This window comes from Dipodomys merriami, unplaced genomic scaffold, assembly GCF_024711535.1.
Source record: "Dipodomys merriami isolate MVZ:Mamm:240054 unplaced genomic scaffold, mDipMer1.0.p SCAF_27, whole genome shotgun sequence".
Taxonomy (NCBI): domain Eukaryota; kingdom Metazoa; phylum Chordata; class Mammalia; order Rodentia; family Heteromyidae; genus Dipodomys; species Dipodomys merriami.
The window spans coordinates 6051464-6076336 of NW_027204159.1; the positions used below are offsets into that span (position 1 = coordinate 6051464).

At 37.1% G+C, this 24873-nt stretch overlaps 1 protein-coding gene and 1 pseudogene across 1 annotated transcript in view; one reads left to right on the forward strand and one right to left on the reverse strand.

Annotated features, from left to right (window-relative positions):
- The window catches only part of Ctnna1 (catenin alpha 1), a 150004-nt gene that overhangs the window by 47963 nt on the left and 77168 nt on the right, over positions 1-24873 (forward strand). The window contains exons 5-7 of the mRNA XM_070036108.1: positions 51-170; positions 7626-7895; positions 10701-10904. Of these exons, the coding sequence (XP_069892209.1) occupies positions 51-170; positions 7626-7895; positions 10701-10904 (594 nt within the window). The remainder of the gene's footprint in view (positions 1-50; positions 171-7625; positions 7896-10700; positions 10905-24873) is intronic.
- LOC138837264 (acyl-protein thioesterase 1 pseudogene) lies at positions 1068-1803 on the reverse strand (annotated as a pseudogene).

Consider the following 24873-nt stretch of genomic DNA (forward strand, 5'->3'; position numbering starts at 1 on the left):
TATATTTGTGTGGTTCAGAATTTTTGTTTTGGGGGATTTTTTTTTAATAGGTAGAAGATGGTATCTTGAAATTGAGGAATGCTGGCAATGAACAAGACTTGGGAATACAGTATAAAGCCTTGAAACCTGAAGTGGATAAGTTGAACATTATGGCAGCTAAAAGACAACAGGTATAGTTCTTATTTTAAGATATTCTAGACTTCATAATCTTGTGAGAAAATTAATTTTGTTTACATTTCCTCTGTGAATATAATTCAGTTAAAACATTAAGTAGTATGTTTTGAACATTGTGCTATTAACAGAGCCACTAAATGATACTCATATTATGCAATTATTTTAATCCTTGTGCAAAATTTAAGTATTTTGATAATTTTCAATGAAGGTAATGTCTGGAGAGGTAATAAAGATATGTGTGTGTGTATGTGTGTGTGTATGTGCACACCCGCATGCGCGCGAGCATGTGTATGTATTTTCAAGAATTAATCTGGGTTACTGATAAAATTTAATTCAGATCTTTTAAAAACTAAAGCCAGTTAAAAGATGTTTGAATTATCTCTGTAACAAAAAGTATCCCTTCCCTAATCCCATGTTTTTTCACTTTTTATGTGCTTATTACTAATCATTCCAGTAATTTGTTTTGTGGCATGTGAAGCAGTGTTATTTTCCAAGCTCTTTGATGTTTTTGCTATTGGTTTTTTTTTTTTTTTTTTTGCTATTGGATCACTTTGAAGTCCTTCCTTTTGGACACTGTGGGTTTTAGATGTATATTTTGCAGGAGCACAGGCATTGCCATTTAGCTTCATACTGTTTCTGAATTCCTAATAAAACATATGCTTTTAATTCTTATTTTTATTATTTTGCTGAATTATATTTGAGAAAAAGAAACTGATGGCGTCACTTATTTTAATACTACTATATTCTGGATTATTTTATACAAATACATATGTAGAAACTTAAAAGATCATAAATTTTCCACAGGGAGACATTATTGAATCATTGTGCGTATTTGCAAAACATTTTTACCACTGCAAACATTAGAAGTTTTAAGATCAGGCATGGGAAAAGGTTTATAATCGACTACAGTGATGCTGGTATACTTCCACACAAGGCCTCTTAGTGACATCGATCGATGGGAGGTGTAGGAGTTTATGAATGAATTGCTTGTCATCTATCATTTCCTGTTGACATGAACTGTGTATCATGCCTTCATATGTTTTGAAACTCACATTGGCTGGATTGACCAAAATTTTCAGTTTTTCAACAGTCAGAGAACCAAACATTAGGGGAGGAACTAAAGGGTCTCAATCTCCATGGCACTGGAGAATAGAAATAACTCTATTAGCACCACTTACAGGACCCTGTGGAAACTAAGTTCCAAGAGGAAGCCAGCAACTCAGTGCAGTGATTCCTGCCAGTTTCTGCTGCATGGTGAGAGCAGTGTATAAAGATAAAGCTTCTCCCTGAGAAAATCCTCCTAAAATAATTTTGTTAGAAGAAATGCCATTCTTTACCTCTTGATCTATCAAAAAAGCTTTTATACTTTATGATGCCTGTTTAATTCCATATCCATCTTCCTGGGATTCTGGTGAAAGTCCAATAACATCAAACCGTGAAGGCATAGCCATATTCATATTTAACGTAACAGGCATAATTGGCGCATGTGGGCAGATGTATTTGATATGTGAACTTCTGATACCAGCAAAGGTATCTCCCAGTCCATGAAGGAAAATAACTGCAGCAGTGGCCTTGCGGGCGGTGGGCACAACGGCGGGCAGTGGGGACGGACATGTTATTGCCGCACATCCACCTGCTCAGCAGACAGTGGGTTGGAAGCGGAAGGGAGAAGCGGGAGCCGGCCATGTCCCAAGGGTTTGCTAAGGGCCCAGTCCCAGCCCCAGAGTCCCCGCTTTTAATTCATAATTTGAAACTGCTCTTCAAGAGCTGACTTGTTAATATTGTTAGCCAATACCTATGTCAGTTTGGATATTGTGGTATGTATAGTGTCCAGAAGCACAAATTCAAAACTGAATAGTGAAGGTTTTATTTTCTTGTTTTTTTAAAGGTCTGAATTAAATTCCGTCAATAGCTTATATTACTCTTTGAACACACACACACATACACACAGAGGTTAGTTTAAATGAGGAGGGTTGGTTGTTAAGAGCTCAGAGACAGCCCCCAGGACCTAAGGGCAAGCCCCAAGAATGACCTACATACATACATACATACATACATACATACATACATACATACATACATACATACATACACACATGTGAACCTGAATAAAACACGCTGTTCTCTCCACATTCACTTTTTCCTTTCATCAAAGGATCTAAATTCCTGACATTTTCTAACATGGTCATCCTTAGTACACCTGACAATAATAGCAGGTAAGTGTCAAATATTTCTGAAACAAAATGTCACAAGAAACATACTATTGCCTACATGTTTTTTAATACATGCTGGATTATCATTTTGTCTCTCTCTGCTTACCCTATTCACATGCAAGAAGTTAGAAGTAAAGCTGGCCCTTTCTCTGCTGGTTGCCTTGGGTAGCTAAAGAGCACAGCACTTGCTTCCTGGGTTCTGGTGACATTACTTCTTGTCTGTTCAGGTTTAAAGTTTTAAAACCTAATGGTTTCTCAGTACTTTGGTTATACTGCTTTAGTAGTCCCTAAACCATCTTTAAACTATCTATTGATTTTATAATCTTTTTGCTGTTGAGATTTTTGAGTAATACAAGCTCCCATTTTCTTGAGTTTGTAGTATGTCATGGTCAGTTATAGTTTGCTCAGTTCTATTTTTTCTTTTTTTCCATGGTTCTAGAAATTGAACTTGGGACCTTAAACATACTAGGCAAGTGATCTACCACTGAACTATATCCCCAGGTTTAGTTTGCCTAGTTCTTGGATATTTAGCCTTAGCTCCTACAAGAAAATCAGTTCTGTAGGCTGATTTTGGGCTCCTGTGTACCTACTGTTCACAAAATAGCCTTTTGCAACTTCTTTGTCTTTGGATAGATTACTATGAAGCTAGTGCTTTTGTTGGGAATTAAAACTATTAGTAATTTCATCCTGTCAGAAACTTCATTCTGGGTACTTTCACACTTAGTTTCATATGGCTACTGCCAGCTGGTATTACTTCAGTGGCTAGTCATGTTTTCTCATGTGTTTATGTTCTGGCAGAATTCTTTCACTGTTACATGTTTAGTCTGACTTTTCTTTCTTCTTTAGTCATGTTAAAAATAATGTCACTGTTGAGCATCTCATTTTTCTTAACCTTAGTCTAGAAAAGGGTATGTACTAGTATTTAGGTGTAATATGTGCACTGGCTGAGTTGCTCTTGTATAATTTAATAGGTGCTATCCATTAAGAAAAACCCCATAAGTTCCAGTGTATTGGTGTATTGGTCACAATGATGTCACTGAAAATAATAATGAATAAACAGTAAAGTGTTCCAGGTGCTCTTTCAAGTCCTTTATAAATGTTAATGTGATTTAGTTGTCACAAGATAGTATTAGGCAGAGATTATAAAATTGGTCACAATTTTTTTATTTACTTTTTTATTTTTTTGTGTGAAAATACCATACAATTACATGGGCAAGGTAGCGAGTACATTTCTTATCAAGCATTGTTGCCTCCTCCATGGTCACAATTTTTTTAACTGAAGGAATTGTACCATAGAAAAGTAATCTCACAAGTTTATTCATTAAGAGGTAGACCTAGGATCTGAACCAAAAGTGTCTGGCTCAAGGCCAGGGTTTTTGTCTGTTTTACTTTGTCTTATAAACTTGGTTTTATAAACATTTGGTTTTATAAACATCTAAACAATGTCCTAGTACCTAGAACATAGTCTAGATTTGCTGATTTAATGAGCGAATAAACTGCTTGCTGTACTGCAGCTCCATCCTAGAATGGGTTTCTAAGCATGGGTCTAATCTCTTATTTTCTTGGGCTAAAATGTTTGCTGATTATGAATGTGTTAAGTCTTCTTACACTCCAGTCTTTATTTTAACTATAAGGGTATCTTAGTTCATTTTCTGGTAACTGAATGCTTCAGGCTGGATAGATTATTAATAACCTATTTATTTTACTCAAGATTCTGAAGATTAGGACATCAAGAGCTAGGTTTTAATATACTGTCAGCATCTAATGAGATGCTACATGTTACTGCATTGTAACACGGCAGAGGGTATCACTTGGCAAGAAGTGCTCAGGTCTGTCTTTTTATAAAGCCACTAGTGCCATTATGAGAGTCCTACCTTCACAATCTTTTCTAGTCCTGATTACCCTCCAAAGGTTCCATCTCTGAGTATCATTATCATAGGACTTTGGGGATTCTAACCAGATTAATGAAGTTGAGAAATCACAAGTCTAAAGAATTAATCAGTTACATTGCTTAATAGCTCACTTTTTAGTAATCTGGATTATTCATATTATATGGCTTGAAGAGAGAGAGAGAGAGAGAGAGAGATAGAGAGAGAGAGAGAGAGAGTGTGTGTGTGTGTGTGTGTGTGTGTATTGGAACTTGAACTTGCATTGTACTCTTGATGGCTTGATTGATAATGGCTGGTGCTCTACCACTTGAGCCTCCAGCTTCAAAAGAATATTCATTCTTGTACCATTGTAGAGTCCATTTTCCTATTGTAACAAAAGTCTAGTTTCTGTTTGTTAAAAGCAATTCTAAAAAGAGAAAGTAGGATACATTAGCAGCTAGGATAAATGACATTTTCATGAATGAAATGAATTAGAATTTATCTCCCATACTTGACAAGTAGGAATCTATTAGTGATATGTTATAATGTGACTAGGACATTAAGAAACTTCATACAAAACATTTACACTAACTATGTAAGCATAAGTTAGCCACAGCCCCCTGTAAGTTGAATCTTGAAATGATCACCAGTTCCCTAAATGCATACATAGGCTCTTATTTTGAAATTAGGAAATCGTCCAGATCAAGCAGTGGCTTAGGGAAGTAGGAGTTGAATATTCATTGTGGCACTTATTAACTTCAGATGACCATGAATATCTTTGGTAACCTTTATAATAAGCTGTGTTGATCTAGGTTATATCTACCTGGAAAAAATGCCAAAGTGGATCATACAAAGACTTTTTATAAAAAAGGAGGATATAGATGTAAAGCATATGAGCACTTTAAGGTAAAGGGCTTCCTAGAAGACTTTGATGCCTTGAGATTGTGGGATTTCTAAGTGACACATTTGGAAAATGCCCTTTAGAACGGATGTACCAGGAATTTAGGTGGCAGTGTTAGCCATAACGCCTTCTCAAAACTTGATCTTGAAATGATCACTCATTCTTTGAATCCACAGGGTCCTGTTTCTGAATATTTATTTAGCTTATTTTACTTCGGTATAGCACATCTTTAGTGCTGTGAGCTATTATTTGAAAATTCAGGTTTCAAATGAGAAATGAAGTCTAGGAGGAACTGTAAACTGTCATATTATACAAAGTTTGAATGAAGATGCAAACCCTGAAATATATACTGAGATGAAATTTCAGAAGAAAAACCAGTTTGTTATCTTTAATACTTCATTAGGAAGCCATCTAGAAAGGCAAGTCAATACCTTCAGACCTTTAATTGTGTAACTGAGTTCTCCTATTGTTTACACATGTAATATTTATTTTAAATAAATTTAAATCTGTACTCTGGCATTCAGTTGATGACTTAAATATTTGAAATTCTATGATCACATCTAGTATATCATCCAAACTGCTACTCTTTGGGTGATAATGCACATTTATCAAAGACAGCATTTTTTCTTGTTCTCTCTGAGTAATTTCAGTAACAACTGTATATCAGAAATGTCCCCTTCTCAACTTGGCATATTTTTCTATCCCTTATTTGTCTCTTAGCATATCTACCCATCTCACTATGTCATTGACACTACTTGAAATGATGTGAAGAACCTCAAGTCTTTTCAAATATATCTTATAATTATAGGTTAGAGGAAATTAAGAAAGGCATTTTTACTTAGACTACATCTATACAGAAAATTAACGGATAGAAATAATGGAGGGGCTGGGAAGGTGGCTCAGTGGTAGAATGTTTGCCTTGCATGCATGAGGCCATGGGTTCGATTCCTCAGCACCACATAAGCAGAAAAAGCTAGAAGTGGAGCCATGGCTCAATGGTAGAGTGCTAGCCTTAAGCTGAAGAGCTGAGGGACAGTGCTCAGGCCCAGAGTTCAGACCCCCCACCGACCAAAAAAAAAAAATCATGGAATACATAAGCCTCAACTTACGGCTTTATGACTTGAAGCCTCAACTTACGGCTTTTTAACCTGTGAACTGATTGATTTTACTGTGGAAGGAAAATATGAGTCTGTTTTAAGGTTGTCTTTTGGGTTGGAAAAGGGAACGGGCTATTGTGTACTTGTGAGAATATCTGCCTTCTAGTTTTCATAATTCATACGTAAGTATGATATCATACCCTAGATTTCACAAAATGTAATGAACTTACGTGACTTAAACCTCATACTCGGGGCTGGGAAGGTGGCTCAGTGGTAGAGTGCTTGCCTTGCATGCCTGAGGCCCTGGGTTCAATTCCTCAGTACCACATAAGCAAAAAGAAAAAAGCTGGAAGTGGCGCTGTGGTTCAACTGGTAGAGCACTAGCCTTGAGCTGAAAAGCTGAGGGACAGCGCCCAGGCCCCATGACTGGACCCCCCCCCCCCAATCCTCGTACTCTTCTCCTCCTCTCTTCCCTCCCCCCCCCCCCCCCCCCCCCCAGTCCTGGGGCTTGAACTCAGAGCCTAGATGCTGTCCCTGAGCCTCTTTATGTTCAAGGCCAGCATTCTACCACTTTGAGCCACAGTCCCACTCCCCAGGTTTCTGGTGATTCATTGGAAGTAAGAGTCTCATAGGCTTTCCTGCCTGGGTTGGCTTTGAACTGTGATTTCTCAGATCTCAGCCTCCTGAGTAGCTAGGATTACAAGCATGAGTCATGGGCGCCTGGCAGTCCCCATACTCTTTTCTTTTTCTTTCTTTCTTTTTTCTTTTTTTTGTCAGTCGTGGGGCTTGAACTCTGGGCCTGGGTGTTTTCCCTGCGCTCTTCAGCTCAAGACGAGCGCTCTACAACTTGAGCCATAGCACCACTTCCAGTCCTCATACTCTTTAAGTGTGTGTTTGTATAATCTTTCCGTTTTAATTGGAATAGGTACATATATTGATAGTTATAATCAGGGTATTCAGCAACTCATGCTTGTGTTTTTGTTATTTTTATTGTTTTTTGGGTCCGGTCGTGGGGTCTGAACTCTGGGCCTAGGCGCTGTCCCTCAGCTCTTCAGCTCAAGGCCAGCGTTCTACTACTTGAGCCACAACGCCACTTCTGGCTTTTTTCTTTTTGCTTATATGGTGCTGAGAAAAAATTGACTAGGAGATACTTGAATCCAGGTTTGTGTGATTCCTAGCTCACAGTGTTAACCTTGAAATGATTACTCATTCTTTGAATCCACAGGTCCTGTTTCTGAATATTTAGCTTGTTTTACTTTGGTATAGGACATCTTGCTTTGTGATTAATTTATAAAGCATGTTGTTAGTGGACATGATCTGATTACAATGGAACCTTTTTAGAGCACTTCAGTTTCTTACTTTACTTTTACAGGAACTGAAAGATGTGGGCCATCGTGATCAGATGGCTGCAGCTAGAGGAATCCTGCAGAAAAATGTTCCAATCCTCTATACTGCATCCCAGGCATGCCTACAGCACCCTGATGTTGCAGCCTATAAGGCCAACCGGGATTTGATATACAAGCAGCTGCAACAGGCAGTCACAGGCATTTCTAATGCAGCCCAGGCTACTACATCAGATGATGCCTCCCAGCACCAGGGAAGTGGTGGAGGAGAACTGGCATATGCTCTCAACAACTTTGATGTAAGTAATACTTGGAAGGAAACTTTAAGCTCTTCACTAAACTCCAAAAGACAACAGGTTTCTGAGAATGTGATCAGGGCTTCTGAATTTTTACTTAGATTACAAATCTAAGTTGAAAGAAATTACTAGGAATCATCACTTTACTTGATCATAACTTAAAGCATCTATCTTTTTTTTTTTATCCTGAATTAAACTTCTGGATTCTTCCATGTTATGTTTCCTATGATGTCATTCTTTATTAAGAATATGAGTCTGGTTGATTTCATTTTGACTGGAAGATGGTAAAGCTATGGAGTATATAGAAACAAAGAATGCCAAGTGTTCATAAGCTGACATCCTCTTAAGCTCAGGGTCAAGTGGAAGATACAGACAAAGCATACCGACTGCTGTCATTTTAATTTTGCCTGTCTGCCTAGATATGTTTTTCTTAGTGATTTACTTTGAATCAGGAACACAAAATGGAAGCAGATTTTGAGTTAAAATATCATTTCCTCTTATAGATGATGCCCCAAAATATCAGTGTTCACACTGTCATGTATACACAACATTAGTGTTAAGTTTTTGGTGGGATTTTTTATTCCTACCCCACAGTGCCTCATGGCTTCCAGTAGATGGCAGCACTTTTAAGATTATTATTATTATTTTTTTTGCCTCCATGATAAAAATCTGGCTATGTAACACAGTCTGGCCTGAAACTGGTGATTCTTCTGCCTCAATCTTCTTCCCAATTCTGAGTGTGCCACCCACCACATCCAACTTGTTTGTTTGTTTTAAGTTAACTGATAGGCTAGGGGATGTACTTCCATGATATAGTGTTTGTATAGGATGTGCAAGGCCATGGGTTAGATCCCTAGCGCTGCAAAAATAAACATCTCCTTAGTCCCCATACAAAGACAAAAATCAATTGTTTATGCAATTTTTTAAAAAATTAAAATAAGGAAAACATATGTTCCAGAGGAATAGCATCCTATCATAAGTGCTTTGATCTATAGAACCAATATGATGGAGTGCAGTTTGGTTTTAATAGTTTTTCTTCACCTTTTTTGCGAGAAGGAATGTCTTAATTCTTTATTCCCAGTATGGTAACTGATCCTTGCTGATATGCATGAGGCTAATTTAGGACTTTTACAGCATGAAGGCAGCATTAAGCTCAAAGGCCTTCATAGCATTGTAATTGCATTTTACTCAGTAGCTTTATTTTTTTCTGGTGCAGGAACTGAATCTAGAGACATATGTGCTAAGTAAGTACTGTTTCATTGAACTAGACCTTCAGGTTCTGACCCAGAGCTTTAAATATGAGATGACTTTTATAACTCTTACTTAGTTGTTACTAGTGTACCCCACTTCCAAATCTGACAGATTAAACATTTCTCTCTTTCAAGGTAGTAAGGCATGTTTTGCCTTAAGTTGACTAATACTTATCAGCAGTTATCTAACTCTTGAATCATACTTCATTTGTAAAATTAGGGGTTATACTAAATGATCTCAGGCCTCTTGTAGTTTTATGACTATTAAAGTTCTGTGACTATTCATTCCTTTCTTGTGTTACTCAGGAAAAAAATTTGTGTTTTAACTTTTTAGTTAGTATTTTTTCTTTTGCTTGTGTTAGGAATTGAACCCAAGGACTTGGTTCATAGTTGTCAGTGTTCTGCTATGGAGATAGCCTCCTAAGATATTACATGCTCACTGTCAGGACTGAAGGTGCTTTGGAAGGAAAATTTTAAAAATGTTTACTTATGGAAAAAAGCCAAGCAAGCTTTTAGTAGATAAACTTTAGCATTTAAGTTGAAATTAGTCAGGATATAGTTTCTATTAAAGAAAAAAAAGAACTGGGCATGCGGTGCATTCCTATAACCCCAGCTACTCAGGAGGTGGAGACCAGGTGGATTATGGTTTGGGGGCAGGAATGGCTTACATCTGTAATCCCAGCTACATGGGAAGATTGGTAGGATTATAGTGAGGCCAACTCTTGGAAGACCCTATTTTTTTTTTTTTTTTAAGATTAAAGCAGAAAAAGGGCTGAAGATCTGGCTCAAGTACCTAGAGTACCTACCTAGCAAGTATGAGGCACCAAGTTCAAATTTCAGTACTGCCAGAAAAATTTTAAGAAACACAAATGTATTTGCAAAGACATTTCTCAGTATGAAGGATTGTTTTCAGGGTATCTGGTTGACCTTGTAGCTTACTGATGATCAGACCTCATTTATCAATGGCATTTAAGTACAGTCAGGGAAGGGAAAATGAAATAAAGGCTTTATTCTTACTAGAGTAATAGTAATTCATGGAGACACTTGGTAGGGGATTTATTTTTCCCAGAGAATACTAGTGCTCTCTAAGGAAAGAAAGTTTCTGATTTAGATTTAATAGGATAAATTTGAGACTAAATTGCTTATAAATCTTGTGATACAAAGGAGGAAAGGATGGGTGAAAAATTATAGTAAGTACATTTAATCTGAACCTTTGAGGACAATGCTTAAAAATAATTTCTTTATAGTTCTCGTTTGATAATTTGAATTAGTTATATTATGCATGTTCACCTTTAGATGTTTAGAGTAATTAATAAGAACATGATACATTTGTGTTTGTATTTTGGTATCATACTTTACCTAGACTATTTGACTTTGAGATCACTTCTTTGAGAAGTGATGATCTACCATGGGCCAGCTTATATATGTCCCTTCATCTGCCAAGAAGGATGCTTTTCATTTAGGTGATAAATCTTGATGTTTCTGATTAGCACTTTCTTTGCCTTCTTAAATAATGGAGGAACAAGAAATGAGCATTAACATTTGTAACACTTTGCAGAAACAAATTATTGTGGACCCTTTGAGCTTCAGCGAGGAACGCTTTAGGCCTTCCTTGGAGGAACGCCTGGAAAGCATCATTAGTGGAGCTGCCCTGATGGCCGACTCATCCTGCACACGTGATGACCGGCGTGAGCGAATTGTGGCAGAGTGCAATGCTGTTCGCCAGGCCCTGCAGGACCTGCTCTCTGAGTACATGGGCAATGTGAGTGTCAAAACTTCTTTTTGAACTAAGCTATCCATTCTTTAAATAAAGAATGGATAAATGGTTTTATTTTAAACTTTCAAAATTAGAAAAATCATAAAATGAGCATATATCCACTCTTTATCCGGATTCACCAATTAACACGTAGAGATGTGTGTATATATGTATATGTATTAAACCTTTTTGTTTGCTCTGAAACATTTTCAGACATTATGATACTTCTACATATTTCAACATGCATTGGATACTACTAAAATTTTTGTTATAACTAGGTATTCATCTGTGTTTGAGCAGAAAGAAATGCTCAAAACTAATTTCTTAGATATTCATAGATTCTAAAATATGTTTCCTGAGCTCTGTAGAATACAGTGGATAATTGTCATATAGTGCTATATGATACGAATGAGAAGTTACATTTGCAAAAGAAGTTTTTAAGGTTTCTGTTTAAAAACCAATATTGTGAGCTGGGAGTTGGTTGCTTATTCCTGTAATTCTAGCTACTTAGGAAGCTGAGATCTGAGGATTGTGAATAAAAGCTAGCGGGGCAGATAAGCCTGAGAGAATCTTATCTCAATAACTACCAAGAAGATTGGAAGTTAACTTGTGGCTCAAGTTAGCTAGCCTTGCACAGAAGCTCAGGGATAACACCCAGGCTCTGAGTTCAAGCCAGTACCCACTCCAAAAAAAACAAAACAAAAATGAAAACAAAACAAGAAACCACCCCCTACTAGTATTGTGATTAAAAAAAAATTTTTTTTTTTTAAACTTTTTCTACTGGTACTAAGCCTGGAAACTGTCCCTTAGGTCTTTTACTCAAGACTGACACTCTATTACTTGACCACATAGCTCTACTTCTGGATTTTTTTTTTTTTTTTTTTTTTTTTTTTGCTGGTTAATTGGAGGTAAGTGTCTCATGGACTTTTCTGCTCCCACTAGCTTTGAACAATAGTACTCAGATCTCAGCTTTCTAAATAGCTATTACTGTGAAATTTGATGAATTAATTCAGTAAGTTATAAACTAGAGGAAAAATAGTCTCTAACAGTAGTGCCCCTTCAATGTGGTGTCATGTCACAGCTCTGGGATGATGAATTGAAGGGCCTTCTTTTCTACCTGAAATCTACATTGATCATGGGAATATGAATGTGTTTTTGTTATGAGATGAATGTGATTGATAAAATGGCCTTGATTAGGTATCTTACCTTGGCCTTAAATTTGTTAATCTGTTTTCTTCATTGTGTATGTTTATTAATATCAATAAAAATAGATTATCACACATCTTCCATAAAATGATTGTGAAAGAAATGTTAGTGGGTACGATGATACCATCACCTACAGCAGATGTCTTGGGGAATTATATCATTCTAAGTGCTGTATAGGCTGGCTGAGTTCAAGTCCAATTTGACTGATGTGGGCTCCCATAAAAACTCATTCTCAGTTAAGGATGCAGAAGATGAACTTTTGTTAAATTATCTTGGTTTTTTTTTATTTGTATATTTGCTATTTACCTTTTTATTCACTTGTATGCCTACATAAGTGAAAGGGTAGTGATGAGTCATCATGGAATTGCTAGATGAAGAATGTGTGTTTCTTGTTTGTACCATGTCGTGAAATTAGCAGCACCTTTTAAGTCATTGATATGTTTTGATATTAGATAGTCTACCCAAGAAAAATGAGATTAGTGATACAGTTAAGTCAAATAGAAAGTAGTTGATAAATCACAATGGGAAAGGGTGATACATTTTTAAAATCCTTATCCATGCTTGAAAATTAGAAATATAAAAAAATGGATAGGTTGAAAAATGGCATCCAATGTTAGTCATTAAAAGAACAATGATTCACAATGTATACAGATCTGCTATTATTATGTGCTGGAAGTGACACAGAGTATCCACTGCAGTTAGGATTAGGGAGCCATTTTGAAAATACCCTTTGGTGGAGAAGAGGGTGTGATAAATCTGAAGAGCTTCTCAACTGCTTTACAAGATAGTTGTTGAGTCCTAGGGATACTCAGACCCTCTAGCCAATCACTCTTGGTCATGAACTCTCTTTTGGTTTGATTATCCTACTATAGGTGTATGTTAGCACTTATTTTGAAATAATGGAGACCATGATACGCAACAGTGGATTTTTCTTTTTTTCTTTTTTGTCTTTGATGGTTCTGGCTTTTGAACTCAGGGCTTTGGCTAGCTATATTTGTGTTCTACTGAGCACACCTCCAGACCTGTTTTCACTGGTTATTTTTTGAGTTATGATATTGCTTCCTTCCCAAACACATGCTTGTGATTGATTTATATTTGGCATCCTGTCTTCTTGTTGGGATGACAGACATGTGCCATTGCACCCAACTTTTCTCTGTTGAGATGGAGTCTCATAGACTCTTCTGTCTGAGCTGGTATCATACTTTAGTCCTCCCATTCTTACTTAGCCTTCCAAATACCAGGATTACAGTCATGAATTTTTGTCATTTTTGTGCCCAGCTTGATGTAGCATTAAGTAGAAATTAGAACAGTATTTGCTGTTAGGTTGAAATTTAAGTATTATGGGTAGATAGCTGTCTTAAAGAAATTTTCTTGAGGAAGTGGCTCTGTAGCTCAAGCGGTAGAGCGCTCGCCTTGAGCTGAAGAGCTAAGGGACAACGCCCAGGCCCAGAGTTCAAGCCCCACAACCGACAAAAAAAAAAAAAAAAAAAAAAAGAAATTTTCTTGAGGGCTGGGAAGGTGGCTCAGTGATGAGTGCTTGCCTTGCAAGCATGAGGCCCTAGGTTCGATTCCTCAGCACCGCATAAGCAGAAAAAGCTGGAAGTGGTGCTGTGGCTCAAGTGGGAGAGAGAACTAGCCTTGAGCTGAAGAGCTAAAGGACATCGTCCAGACCCAGAGTTCAGCCCCACGACTGGCAAAAAAAAAAAGAAAAGAAATTTTCTTGAGATTCAGAAATATATTTTAGGAGATGAACTCTAGGCTTTTTTTTTTTTTTTTTTTTGCTGGTCGCAAGGCTTGAACTCAGGGCCTTGGCTCTGTCCCTCAGCATTTTTTGAGTTGTTTATTAGAGCTAAAATCTCACAGACCTTCCTACCTGGCCTGGCTTCGAACCGTAATCCTCAGATCTCAGCCTCCTGAGTAACTAGGATTACATGCATGAGCTAACAGGCATTTTCTTTTAAAGTTAAAAGTCTTTTCATTTCCTTTTTAATTGACTATTATAAAGTGAATAGGCTCAATTTGGTCAAGATGCAGTGGAGTGAGGTCATAGGTGAAAGGCAGTGAATCACATTTGAAAGAAACTCAGGATGGTTAAAAAGTATGAAGAACGACAAGCAACTGGGTATAGATTATTTTGCTTATTCATGAAGCGTTTAGAAACATTCTAGAACCTCTGGGGACAACCATACAATCAAGTGGACATCTTGTCACTGAATTTCATAATGAACATGTGTCACATGCAAAACTGTTTTGCATAGAAGAATGAAGTTTTTTGATTCCACCTTTCTGGAACAGATGTGTTGTCTATATAGGATTGAAGTATTGTTGTAGTACCTTTAAAATTCCATGGTAATATAAGGAAAGAAATCCAAGAGGCTTCCTAGAAGATTTGTTTCATAGTTAAATTTTTAATTAATTAAAAAAGATTGACTTTGACTTGATTATTTCTGTTGAAAAATAGATAAATAGTGATAGTGTATGAACTTTGGTTACATGGACCTTTATAGAGCAAGGCTGGAAAGACCTGTCTTCATTTTCTCTCTTTCCTGGGTTCTCACTAATTACTACTACTACTACTATTACTATTTTCTTTGTGGGGTTTGAACTTAGGGTTTTGTCCAGGTTTTTTGATGTTGTTGTTGTTGTTGGTTGTGCGTCTTGAACTCTGGGCCTGGGCGCTGTCAGCTCTTCAGCTCAAGGCTGGTGCTCTACCACTGAGACACATCACTACTTCCTGTTTTCTGGTGGTTAATTGGAGATGAGTCTCACAGGCTTTCTTGCCCGGGTTTGCTTTGAATTTCTATCCTCAGATCTCAGCCTCCTGAGTAGCTAGGAATACAGGCATGAGCCACCGGTGCCCGGCTTGTGCAGGTATTCTACCATTTGAACTTCACTTTCAGCCCTTTTTGCGTTAGTTATTTTCCAGGTGGTGTCTCAGATTTTTTGCTCAGAGAAATCTGGACTTTCATCCTCCTACTTACACCTCGCATGTAACTGGAATTACTGATGTCCAGTTTTTTGTTGTTGTTGAAGTAAAGTCTTGGTCACTTCTTGCTTAGACTGGCTTTGAACTTCAACCCTCAGATTTCTGCATTACAAGTAGCTAGGATTTTAGACATGGAAGTAATGTGCTTAGTTAATGTAATCACTTTTATAAATATATTTTTGTCATAATTTTTTTTGTGTTCTTCCTGTGCTTCTAATTGTCAACTGCTACTGTTTTTTTCTTTAAGGGAATGATTCTTTGGATACACATTAGAGTCTCTAGGGAAGTTAAAAATCCTGATGCATTCGGGTTTTATTTCAGACTAATTAAGATAGAAATCTAGGGTCAAATTTAGGTATCAGTATTTAAAAGATTCCTAGGTGATTTCCAATGTACTAGTGATGTAGAGAAACAAGTGATAAGCCAACTACTGCTTTGATGTTTTATTTCATTTGCCATTTTCTTTCTTCAGGCTCTCTTTATTCGTGTCTGCTTAGACCAAGTTAAGCTTATATATCGTAAGTAGGGCAGTGTTTGTTGTATTCTTGAAATTCCTTTCCCACTGTTTAGCCAAATCTGATCTTTCTTCATGGCTTGCATCTTTCCCCATCTCAAACTGTACCACCCCTACATTATTTCTTTGGTGCTTGAATTTTCCCACCTTTTCTGAGTTGTTAATTGTGTTTCCTTTATCTAAGTAATTTCTGAGACTAGGTTTTTAGCTTTTGGAAGACCAATTTAAAACATTCTTTTATAGTCCAGTGTAATGCTAGAAGTACTCCGTAAAAGCTTGCTTAATGAACTCATGCTGACTTGGAAGAATGATTAAAATGAACAACTTTGGATATTTATGATGCTAAGGATGCATTACTGGAGGAAAATTCCCCTAAGATCTGGCCATTAAGAGCCTTGAATTTTTATTGGGAGGGGAAGAAGAGGGATGAAGGCTATGGGTGGTTTACCTCTACTTCTTGATGATCTTTTGGTATACAGATGACATTTTTAGAAAAAAAAATTAAACCAAGGCACTCTGAAATAAATCATTTGGGAAAACGATATCTTAGATCAGAGTGGAGTGAATTGGATCCATCTGGTGAATGCCAGATTCCCTTTTAAAGGCTCCAAGAATCAGGAGGCAAGCAACCTTAATGTTGTTGTTTATATTGTGGTTTGAAGAATTTGAAGATAGTAAGGTGGTCTTGGCTCTGTAGCTATCGTACTGCTCAGATTGAAAGAAACATTGATGTAACAAATTGACCTTGACATGATATTACGAAAATTCAACAGATGAGACAGTACAGATTTTGTGATCCTTCAGTGGATCCTTGTTCTACAATGATTGTCTGGTTTCTTTAAAATGTGGTTATTGTGGTTAATTTTAATTTGCTTCTGATTTGTCATCCTAAAGTTGTTCAGGGTGATGGTTCTAGAAAAAGAAAAACAATATTCTTGGGTTTCATTTTTAAAGGCTTACAAGTGTGTGGATTGAAATTAAAATATAATAGCCAGGTTAATCCTAATACTCAAAAGGATGCAGAGAGATCAAGACTAGTTTCGGTTATATAATGAAACCTTATCTTAAAAAAAAAGAAATTAAATTTGGAAAAAGTTGTTAATGTTTTGTTCTGTATGCAAACATTAAATTATTGACCTGATGTTAATAGTTTGCTATCAGATTAATGGTTTAAGCTTTCTACTTCTTGAATATAGTTGACTTAGTCCAGTTGTATATTGGAATATTTTCTAAGTTTACTTCATTATCATGAAAAGCCTTCTAAAGAGCCCTATACATAGTAGAATTCTTAATCTCATGACCTTCATACTGCTAAGTGATAAGCTGCTGCTTAGTTTGTTTCTTCCTTTTTTGCAACATATATTTTTCTAATAGAATGTGCTGGAACCAGGTTTACTTATCTTGTACTCTTCAATCCCTGACTTCACATAGAACAAATTACTATATCCCATCAGATAATATCTGTTTAATACATTATTTGAAACATAAAGTATACTCAGTCTTTAAGTTCGGTATGATTTAGTTTTGGTTTAACAGCATTGCCCAACTTTTTATTGTCATTTATTACTGATTGGGATTAGAGCTTGGTGAGAATAGTTAAATGCTTTGGACTTGAATAGTTCTAGCTCTGTGCTTTTGGTATCTTAGTTATTAGCCATATCTGACTATTGAGCACTTAAAATATGACAAGTCTAGACTGAGATGTGCTGTAAAATAAACTTTTTTTGTCAATCATGTAACTTGAACTCAAGCCTTGGGTGCTGTCCATAAGCTTTTTTTTTGCTCAAGGCTCCCACTCTACCACTTTGAGCTACAGCTCCACGTATGGTTTTCTGGTGATTAATTGGAGATAAGAGTCTCACGGACTTTCCTGCCTGGGCTGACTTTGAACTGTGATCCTTAACTTTCAGCCTCCTGAGTAGCTAGAATTATAGGTATGAAACACCAGTACCCAGCCTAAAATATACTCAATACTAGATTTCAAAGACCTAGTATACAGAAAAGAATGTAAAATAATCTCATTGATATTAATAAAATATGCACATCTGTTTGATAGTTCCATCTATGGAATAACCAAACAGCTAAAGTGAGAAATGAATATGGTCCAAGATGGTACAGCCACCCTTTCATGTTATAGCTTGCATTTCTTTATACTTGAAATTAGTTTTAAGCAGAAGAAATGGCAATTTAGGATAAAATGCCAAGCATTTGAATATGCATTTTTGAAGATGCATTTTTTTTTGTTTTGCTCCCAAACATTGGACACATTGGTTGTAGGGCCTCAAAAGAATGCTTTAACTGGATTTTTTTTGGAATTCTACATAAATATTTAAAGAGCTTCATTATGTTATATTGGGTAGAAAATTTTAATTTGATTTGGTAGTAGTTTGAAATGGAATAGAATGTATAGTGTGCAGTTAATGTTCACTTTCAAAGATCTTTTGAAAAGATGCATTATTACTGAAATAAGAGAAGAACTCAATTTAGATGCTAATCCCTTCTCAGTTTTGCAAATGATTTCTTGGAATCTCTTCAGCATAGACAGAGCTTCCTAGCTTGTCTCTATAAAGTGGTTTTTACTGCTTTATTTTGTGGCTGCAGTTTTTTAATCTTCAAAATTAGAATAGCTTAATATTTTTTATTATAAAAGTTTGGTGCTCATAATGTACAATCTTACTAGTCATTTTTTTGTTTATAGCATTTTAGACTTAATTCTCAGTATCTGTATACATATATAATTGTGTCTGTTCTTTTTCTTCATTTTGAAAACATTGTTAGGATTATTCATGTTATACTGCTTACAATTTGTCAGCCATTGTGCAAAGAGACATACTTTTTCCTATTTTATCCCCACGATAACCCTATTGGGAAGTATCACTGACTTTTTGACTGGGCTAGCCTTGAACCAGGATCTTCTTGATCCTCTTGATCTCCCTCTCCTGAGTAGTTATGATTACAGACACGAGCCACCGTGCCTCACTAATCTTTTGTAGATATGCAGTGGAACATTTTTGTGCATAGCAGTTATTACACTCAAGTCATTTAGCAGGCCCATTGTGTGTGTGTGTGTGTGTGTGTGTGTGTGTGTGTGTGTGTGTGTGTGTGTGTGTGTGTGTGTGTGTGTGTGTGTGTGTGTGTGTGTGTGTGTGTGTGTGTGTGTGTGTGTGTGTGTGTGTGTGTGTGTGTGTGTGTGTGTGTAAGGATGACCTAAAATCTACTCTCATAACAAATCTTATGGTACTAATTTTCACCTTTAATAACCAGGTTTTGTGTGTGTGCATCTGTTTGTCTGTCTGTCCTTGGACTTAAATTCAGGGTCTGGGTGCTATTTATTTTATTTTTAAATTTTTTTTGTTCAAGGCTAGCACTCTACTACAACTCCACTTCTGGGGTTTTGTTTTGGTAGTTAGAGATAAGAGTCTCATGGATTTTCCTGCCCAGGCTGGTTTTGAACTGAGATCCTCACATCTTAATGTCCTCAGTAGCTAGGATTGATTACAGGTGTGAGCCATTGGCACCCAGTGAGTAACTACCTTTTTATTCTGTTTTTATATATTGATTTTTTTCTTTTATAATTACATATATGAGAGATCATTCAGTATTTTTTCTCTGTGTTATTTTACTTAGCATAAAAGTCCTTTCAGGTTCAATCATGCTTGTACATAGCATTTTCTTTGGAAACTCCATTTGGCACTAATTAAGGTATAGTTTTACAATGAAGAGTTTGAAAGATCTTCTTACTGTGATGTCTGTCCCTAGTTTTATGTTGCTTTTTTAGAGGGCTGAAGCGTCCTGTGAATGCTACTCTTCCTTATGAATTGTAATGTTTAATAGGCAAGTTGTTAACCTTTTATGTACAAGAAGATACATGTTTACATGTTAGATAAAGTGGTGCTGCCTAAAGAAGCAATCAATAGTGGAGTGGACTTTTGAAACAAGGATGATGGAACAGACATGGAAGCTTGCCCATTGTCTTGTTGTAGGTGCATAGGGGTTGAGCCTTCTTGAGATTGTAGTTAGACTCTCCTTGGTATCACTTTTTCAGGCAGGATTGAAAAGATTTTATATCTAAAAAATGTTTCTCTGGTTGAATGCTACCTAACTACTTGGGAAACCAAGAATGGGGGAGGATCTTGGTTTGAGGCTATTCTGGACAGAAAAGTTGGTGAGACACTTCCCCCAAACCAGTAGATGGGCACATTAGTGTGTGCCTGTCATCCCATGTGGGAAATTGGGAATGGAAAAATCAAGATTCCAGGCACAAAGTGTGAAATTCCTTCTCAACAGAAGGAAGCTGACTGTGGTGTGTCTGTGATCCCAGCAACTTCAAGAAGTCTAAAAGTAGGTGGTGGATGGCTGCTCAAGTACATTCAGGGTGGAAACTTGAAGTCCTGTCCTAAAAATAACCCATGAAAAACCGGTAGAGGCATGGATCTGTTGTAGAACACCAGCTTAGCAAAATCAAGTCCTTGAGTTCAAACCCTAGTTTCACCAAAAAAGCAGGGTGGGGGGGTGGGGGGGGAGGGTGTTCTGTATCAAACATAGTAACTTCTAAATCCAGCAGAATATTAGTAATTATCTCTAGGTAGTAAGATAATTGGCAGTGTAACTTTAATTTTTTTCTCACAGTTTTTGAAAATATTTCTTCTGTTGATGTCAGAGCCTAAAAATAAAATTAGACCCTAGTTTTTTTTTTTTTTTTTTTTTTTGTTTGTTTGTTTGTTTTTGGGTCCGGTCGTGGGGCCTGAACTCTGGGCCTGGGCACTGTCCCTCAGCTCTTCAGCTCAAGACTAGCACTCTACCACTTGAGCCACAGCACCACTTCCGGCTTTTTTCTTTTTGCTTATGTGGTGCTGAGGAATCGACCTTGAGCATGCAAGGCAAGCACTCTACAACCGAGCCACCTTCCCAGCCCTAGACCCTAGTTTTTTGTGTCTTTGACGTTGAGGTTTTGTTTTCAACCATATTCTAATTAGAGCAGAGGCTTCCATAATTACTTGTGGAGTTCTTCACATAGGATGCTTTAGATGTTTACAATAACCTAATGTTTCATAGAACATGACTCAGTAGTTTACTGTGTAACTTAGTCTTCTCAAGGCTATTTTCTGCTTTCCTACCTGATAAGGGGGATCATTAATGACTATCTTTTTCTATGTTGTTAAAATGCAGAGAACCACCCAAGGTAAAATGAACCATCAGGTAAAATGATGAAGAAAGTAATGTGTGATTTATTTAAAAAATACAAAAACAGCTGGTCGCTCATGGCTCATGCCTGTAATCCCAGCTTCTCAAGAGGCTGAGATCTGAGGATAATAGTCTGAAGCTTGCTCAGGCAGGAAAGAATACCAGGACCTTGATCTCCAGTTAACAAAAAGCTTGAAGTAGAGCTGTGGCTCAAGTATGCTGATCTTGAGCACAAACGCTCAGGGACAGCACTCAGGCCCAGAGTTCAGGCCATAGACCTAGCAAATAAAAAAATTAAAACATCTTGAAACACAAGAGCAGAAAATAAAATGTATAGGGGATCACTATGTGAATGTGGATCTGGATAGTCAGGGATTTGGTCTTTGTCTCTTGACAAAGACCAAACTTTCAACTTTTCCTGTTTCCTCCATGCTTGTTCCCTATATAGCAGAGAGCCAAAATGGCAACAGTCTTCACGATATTACAGTTCCAGCATCTCATAGCTGAACTGAATGGATGAACTGAACTAATCCATTGCCAGTGTACGAGGATTGGGCCACAAAGTGCATGGCACCGAAGAGAGGTAGACAGAGTTAGGATTGCACAGAATACAATTTATTGGGGAACATTGATGGATAAGGTTCTGGGCAGAGCAAAATCAGTTGCATACCTGCAATTGTGTGTGTGTGTGTGTGTGTGTGTGTGTGTGTGTGTGTGTGTGTGTGTGTGTGTGTGTGTGTGTGTGTGTGTGTGTGTGTGTGTGTGTGTGTGTGTGTGTGTGTGTGTGTGTGTGGACAAAAGTGACTTTGTTGAAGCTGAAATGTACCTACTTAATTTTAGACTAGCATCAAAGAGGTTGTGGTATGTGTTTGTACTTTTGTCTATTTACAGTTTGGAGACATGATACAAGAAAAGCTGACTAGCGTTATTGCGTTATTCTAGGGCAGTTATGGTGATCACAACTTACAATGGTTGAAGTTGTGTCAAGCTCAATTTATGCAACAGCAGCAGTGAAGTTTTCCACCTTACCTTGCATATGTTTGTGGGTATGTAAATGGGGGGTGGTGTGTCATATTAGAGGCATGTGCAAATGATACTGTAGGAAAATGCAATGCAAACTTTGTTCTTCATTCTTCTTGGCCCAAGATAGCCTTTATTTAGTTGTCATGTGTTGCTATTTATTTATTTAAAATATGATTGCTTGTAAATAGCAAACTTGTAGTATGGGAAGCTTCTTATTTTATCCAGGATACCCATATGTTACAAACATAAAAATAAAAGCATATCAGTGATAAATTCTTCCCCTCTTTTGTTTTGATTTTTAAAGTTTGTTCTTTTTACCTGGGTACTGGTGAATCATGCCTATAATTCTAACTACTCAGGAGGCTGAGATCTGAGGATGATGGTGGTTGAAAGCCTTCTTAGGCAGGAAAGCATGAGATTTTTATCTTCAATTAACCACTAAAAATCCAGAAGTAGATCTGTGGCTCAAGTGCCAGAGTGCTAGCCTTGAGAGTAAAACCTTAGGAACAAGTCTAGTACCAGTAGCCCCCATCTCCATCCCCCCTCCCCCCCAAAAAAAAACCCAACAAAAATAAAACCAAGTTTGCTAACTTTTAGTAATTAGGTACCTTAGAGGACTTAAGGTAGTAAATGAAATCTCATTGTGAGAATGGAACATAAATAGAATTTGTATTTTTTCTTCTTTTTGCCTTCTACCAGCCTGTCTATCCATTTACCTATAATTTATTTTATTTTACTTTTGCCCCACCCACGAATGTCTCCCATTTATTAAGTATAGTTATTTTCAGAGATGCTGTTTGGATGCTTTCCATAATGGGAAGTCCATGATGAACACTTAGTTTTCTTTTTTTTTTTCTCTCTCTCTCTCTTTCTCTTTTTTTTTGTCAGTCATGGGTCTTAAACTCTGGGCCTGGGCGTTGTTCTTCAGTTCTTCAGCTCAAGGCTAGTGCTGTACCACTTGAGCCACAGCTCCACTTGTGGTTTTCTGATGGTTAATTGGAGATAAGAGTTTCACGGACTTTCTTCCCCAGCCTGGCTTTGAATCTCCATCCTCAGATTTCAGCCTCCTGAATAGCTAGTATTACGGGTATGAGCCACCAGCACCCGGCTGAGCACTGAGTTTTCAAAAAGTCCTTGCCAGGGAAATTTTCTCAATTCCCATCTACCAGGAAATTTCTTCCTCTTTGATTTCAGGCCTGCTCATTTAAAGGTTTCCACTTTGGTTGGCAAATTCCTTGGTCATAATATACAATCAGAAAAAATTTATGTACTGTATATCTCCATTCTTTATTTTGAGTTATGTCTATGTTTACATATGGAGGCTACTAATTAAATACTACTTGCCAGTCACTCTTTTTGTTCATTGTAAAGTAGAATATTGTATATATAGAACCCAAAACAGTTGTTTTCTGTTTGATCATTCTTTGAATTATGGCATTATAAAAATAATGGCACAACTTGGAAACTTAAAGGAATGTATTTCCTTTGAATTGGTTTATGCTCATATAACATTTGATCAGTAAGTTCATACAAGTCCTATTTTTCAGATGGGTTGAAATGATTGGCATCCTGTTGTGGTTTTACCTGTTTAGAACAAAATTGTAATTTTTGCAGTTTATACTAGTCTATTAAGTAGAACACAGTGTGTATCTTATAGCATGACTTTCATGCTAATTATCCTTTAAATTCAGATATAAATGTCATTTGTAGGAAGGCAATATTTTTTTGGCTTGTTCTTTATCAGAGATTTTGTTTCGTACTATGTACTGGTATAAGACTATGTAAGTATTTTATAAAGAAAATCTTAAAGGCTGGGAAGGTGGCTCAGTGATAGAGTGCTTGCTTTGCATGCATGAGGCCCTGGGTTCGATTCCTCAGCACCACATAAGCAGAAAAAGCTGGAAGTGATGCAGTGGCTCAAGTGGTAAAGCACTAGCTATGAGCCAAAGAGTTGAGGCATAGAGCCCAGGTCCAGCGTTCAGGTCTCAGAACTGACAAAAAGAAAAGAAAAATTAAAAGTACTTGACCAATCATACTTGCTATAATCATTATAATTCATATGTAACCAGATGTGGCAGTACATGCCTGTATTCCTAATACTTGGGATACAGTGGCAGGAAAATTGCAAGTTCAAAGCCTATCTGGGCTTTGTAGTGAGTGCAAGTCTAGGCTTAATAGTGAAATGCTATTTCTAAAATATCAAAGAAAAATGCTAATAAAAACTTGTATAATTGTAGCTACTCAGGAGGCATAGGTAGGGAAGATTATATTTGGAGGTCAGCCAGGGCCAAATTAAAAAAAAGTTTACAAGACCCCATTATAACAAAAAAGCAGTGTGTATGGTATGTGCTTATCCCAGCTACAGCAGGAATTGTAAGATAGGTAGATTATGGTCCTGGCAGGTGTTGGCAAAAAGTGAGATACTATCCCCAAAACAATTAGAACAAAAGAACTGAATGTGTGGCTAAAACTGTAGAGTCCCAGTCTAGCAAGTGGGAAATCTTGAGTTCAATCCCTACTACCAAGGGGGGTGGGGTGGGGAGTAAAGGATGTTTCATCATTATTATTATGCCTAATTAAGTAGATGTCACCATCTTGGCATGCTTTCACCCTTCAAAAGGGATTTGTCTGGCAACTGCTAGTAGGCCTCATTTTTATCCTACCCAGCAACCTACTTTTTAATTCATAGGCTGGGTAGTTAATATGTATATCTCAATTAGAGTCTTTTGGAAATTTGTATGGGTAAATAATAGGAAAATGATGCCATAGGAATTTAAAGATGAAATAATGCCACCCTAGAGTCCTTGTCAGAATTGGTCTTGGTAAAGTGAATTTGTGGGTAAGCAGCAACATGATTAGATAGACAGCATGTAAAGTGACAGTGGGCCATGCATTTGATATTAGGGATGGGTATAGCTAAGAGGAGTATTCTGGGCTCCATTTCAATGGTCCTGAGGCCAGTTGCCAAATTATACTTGGACTTTTCTGCATATGTGTTCTTTTTTTTTTTTTTTTTTTTGGGTCCGGTCGTGGGGCCTGAACTCTGGGCCTGGGCGCTGTCC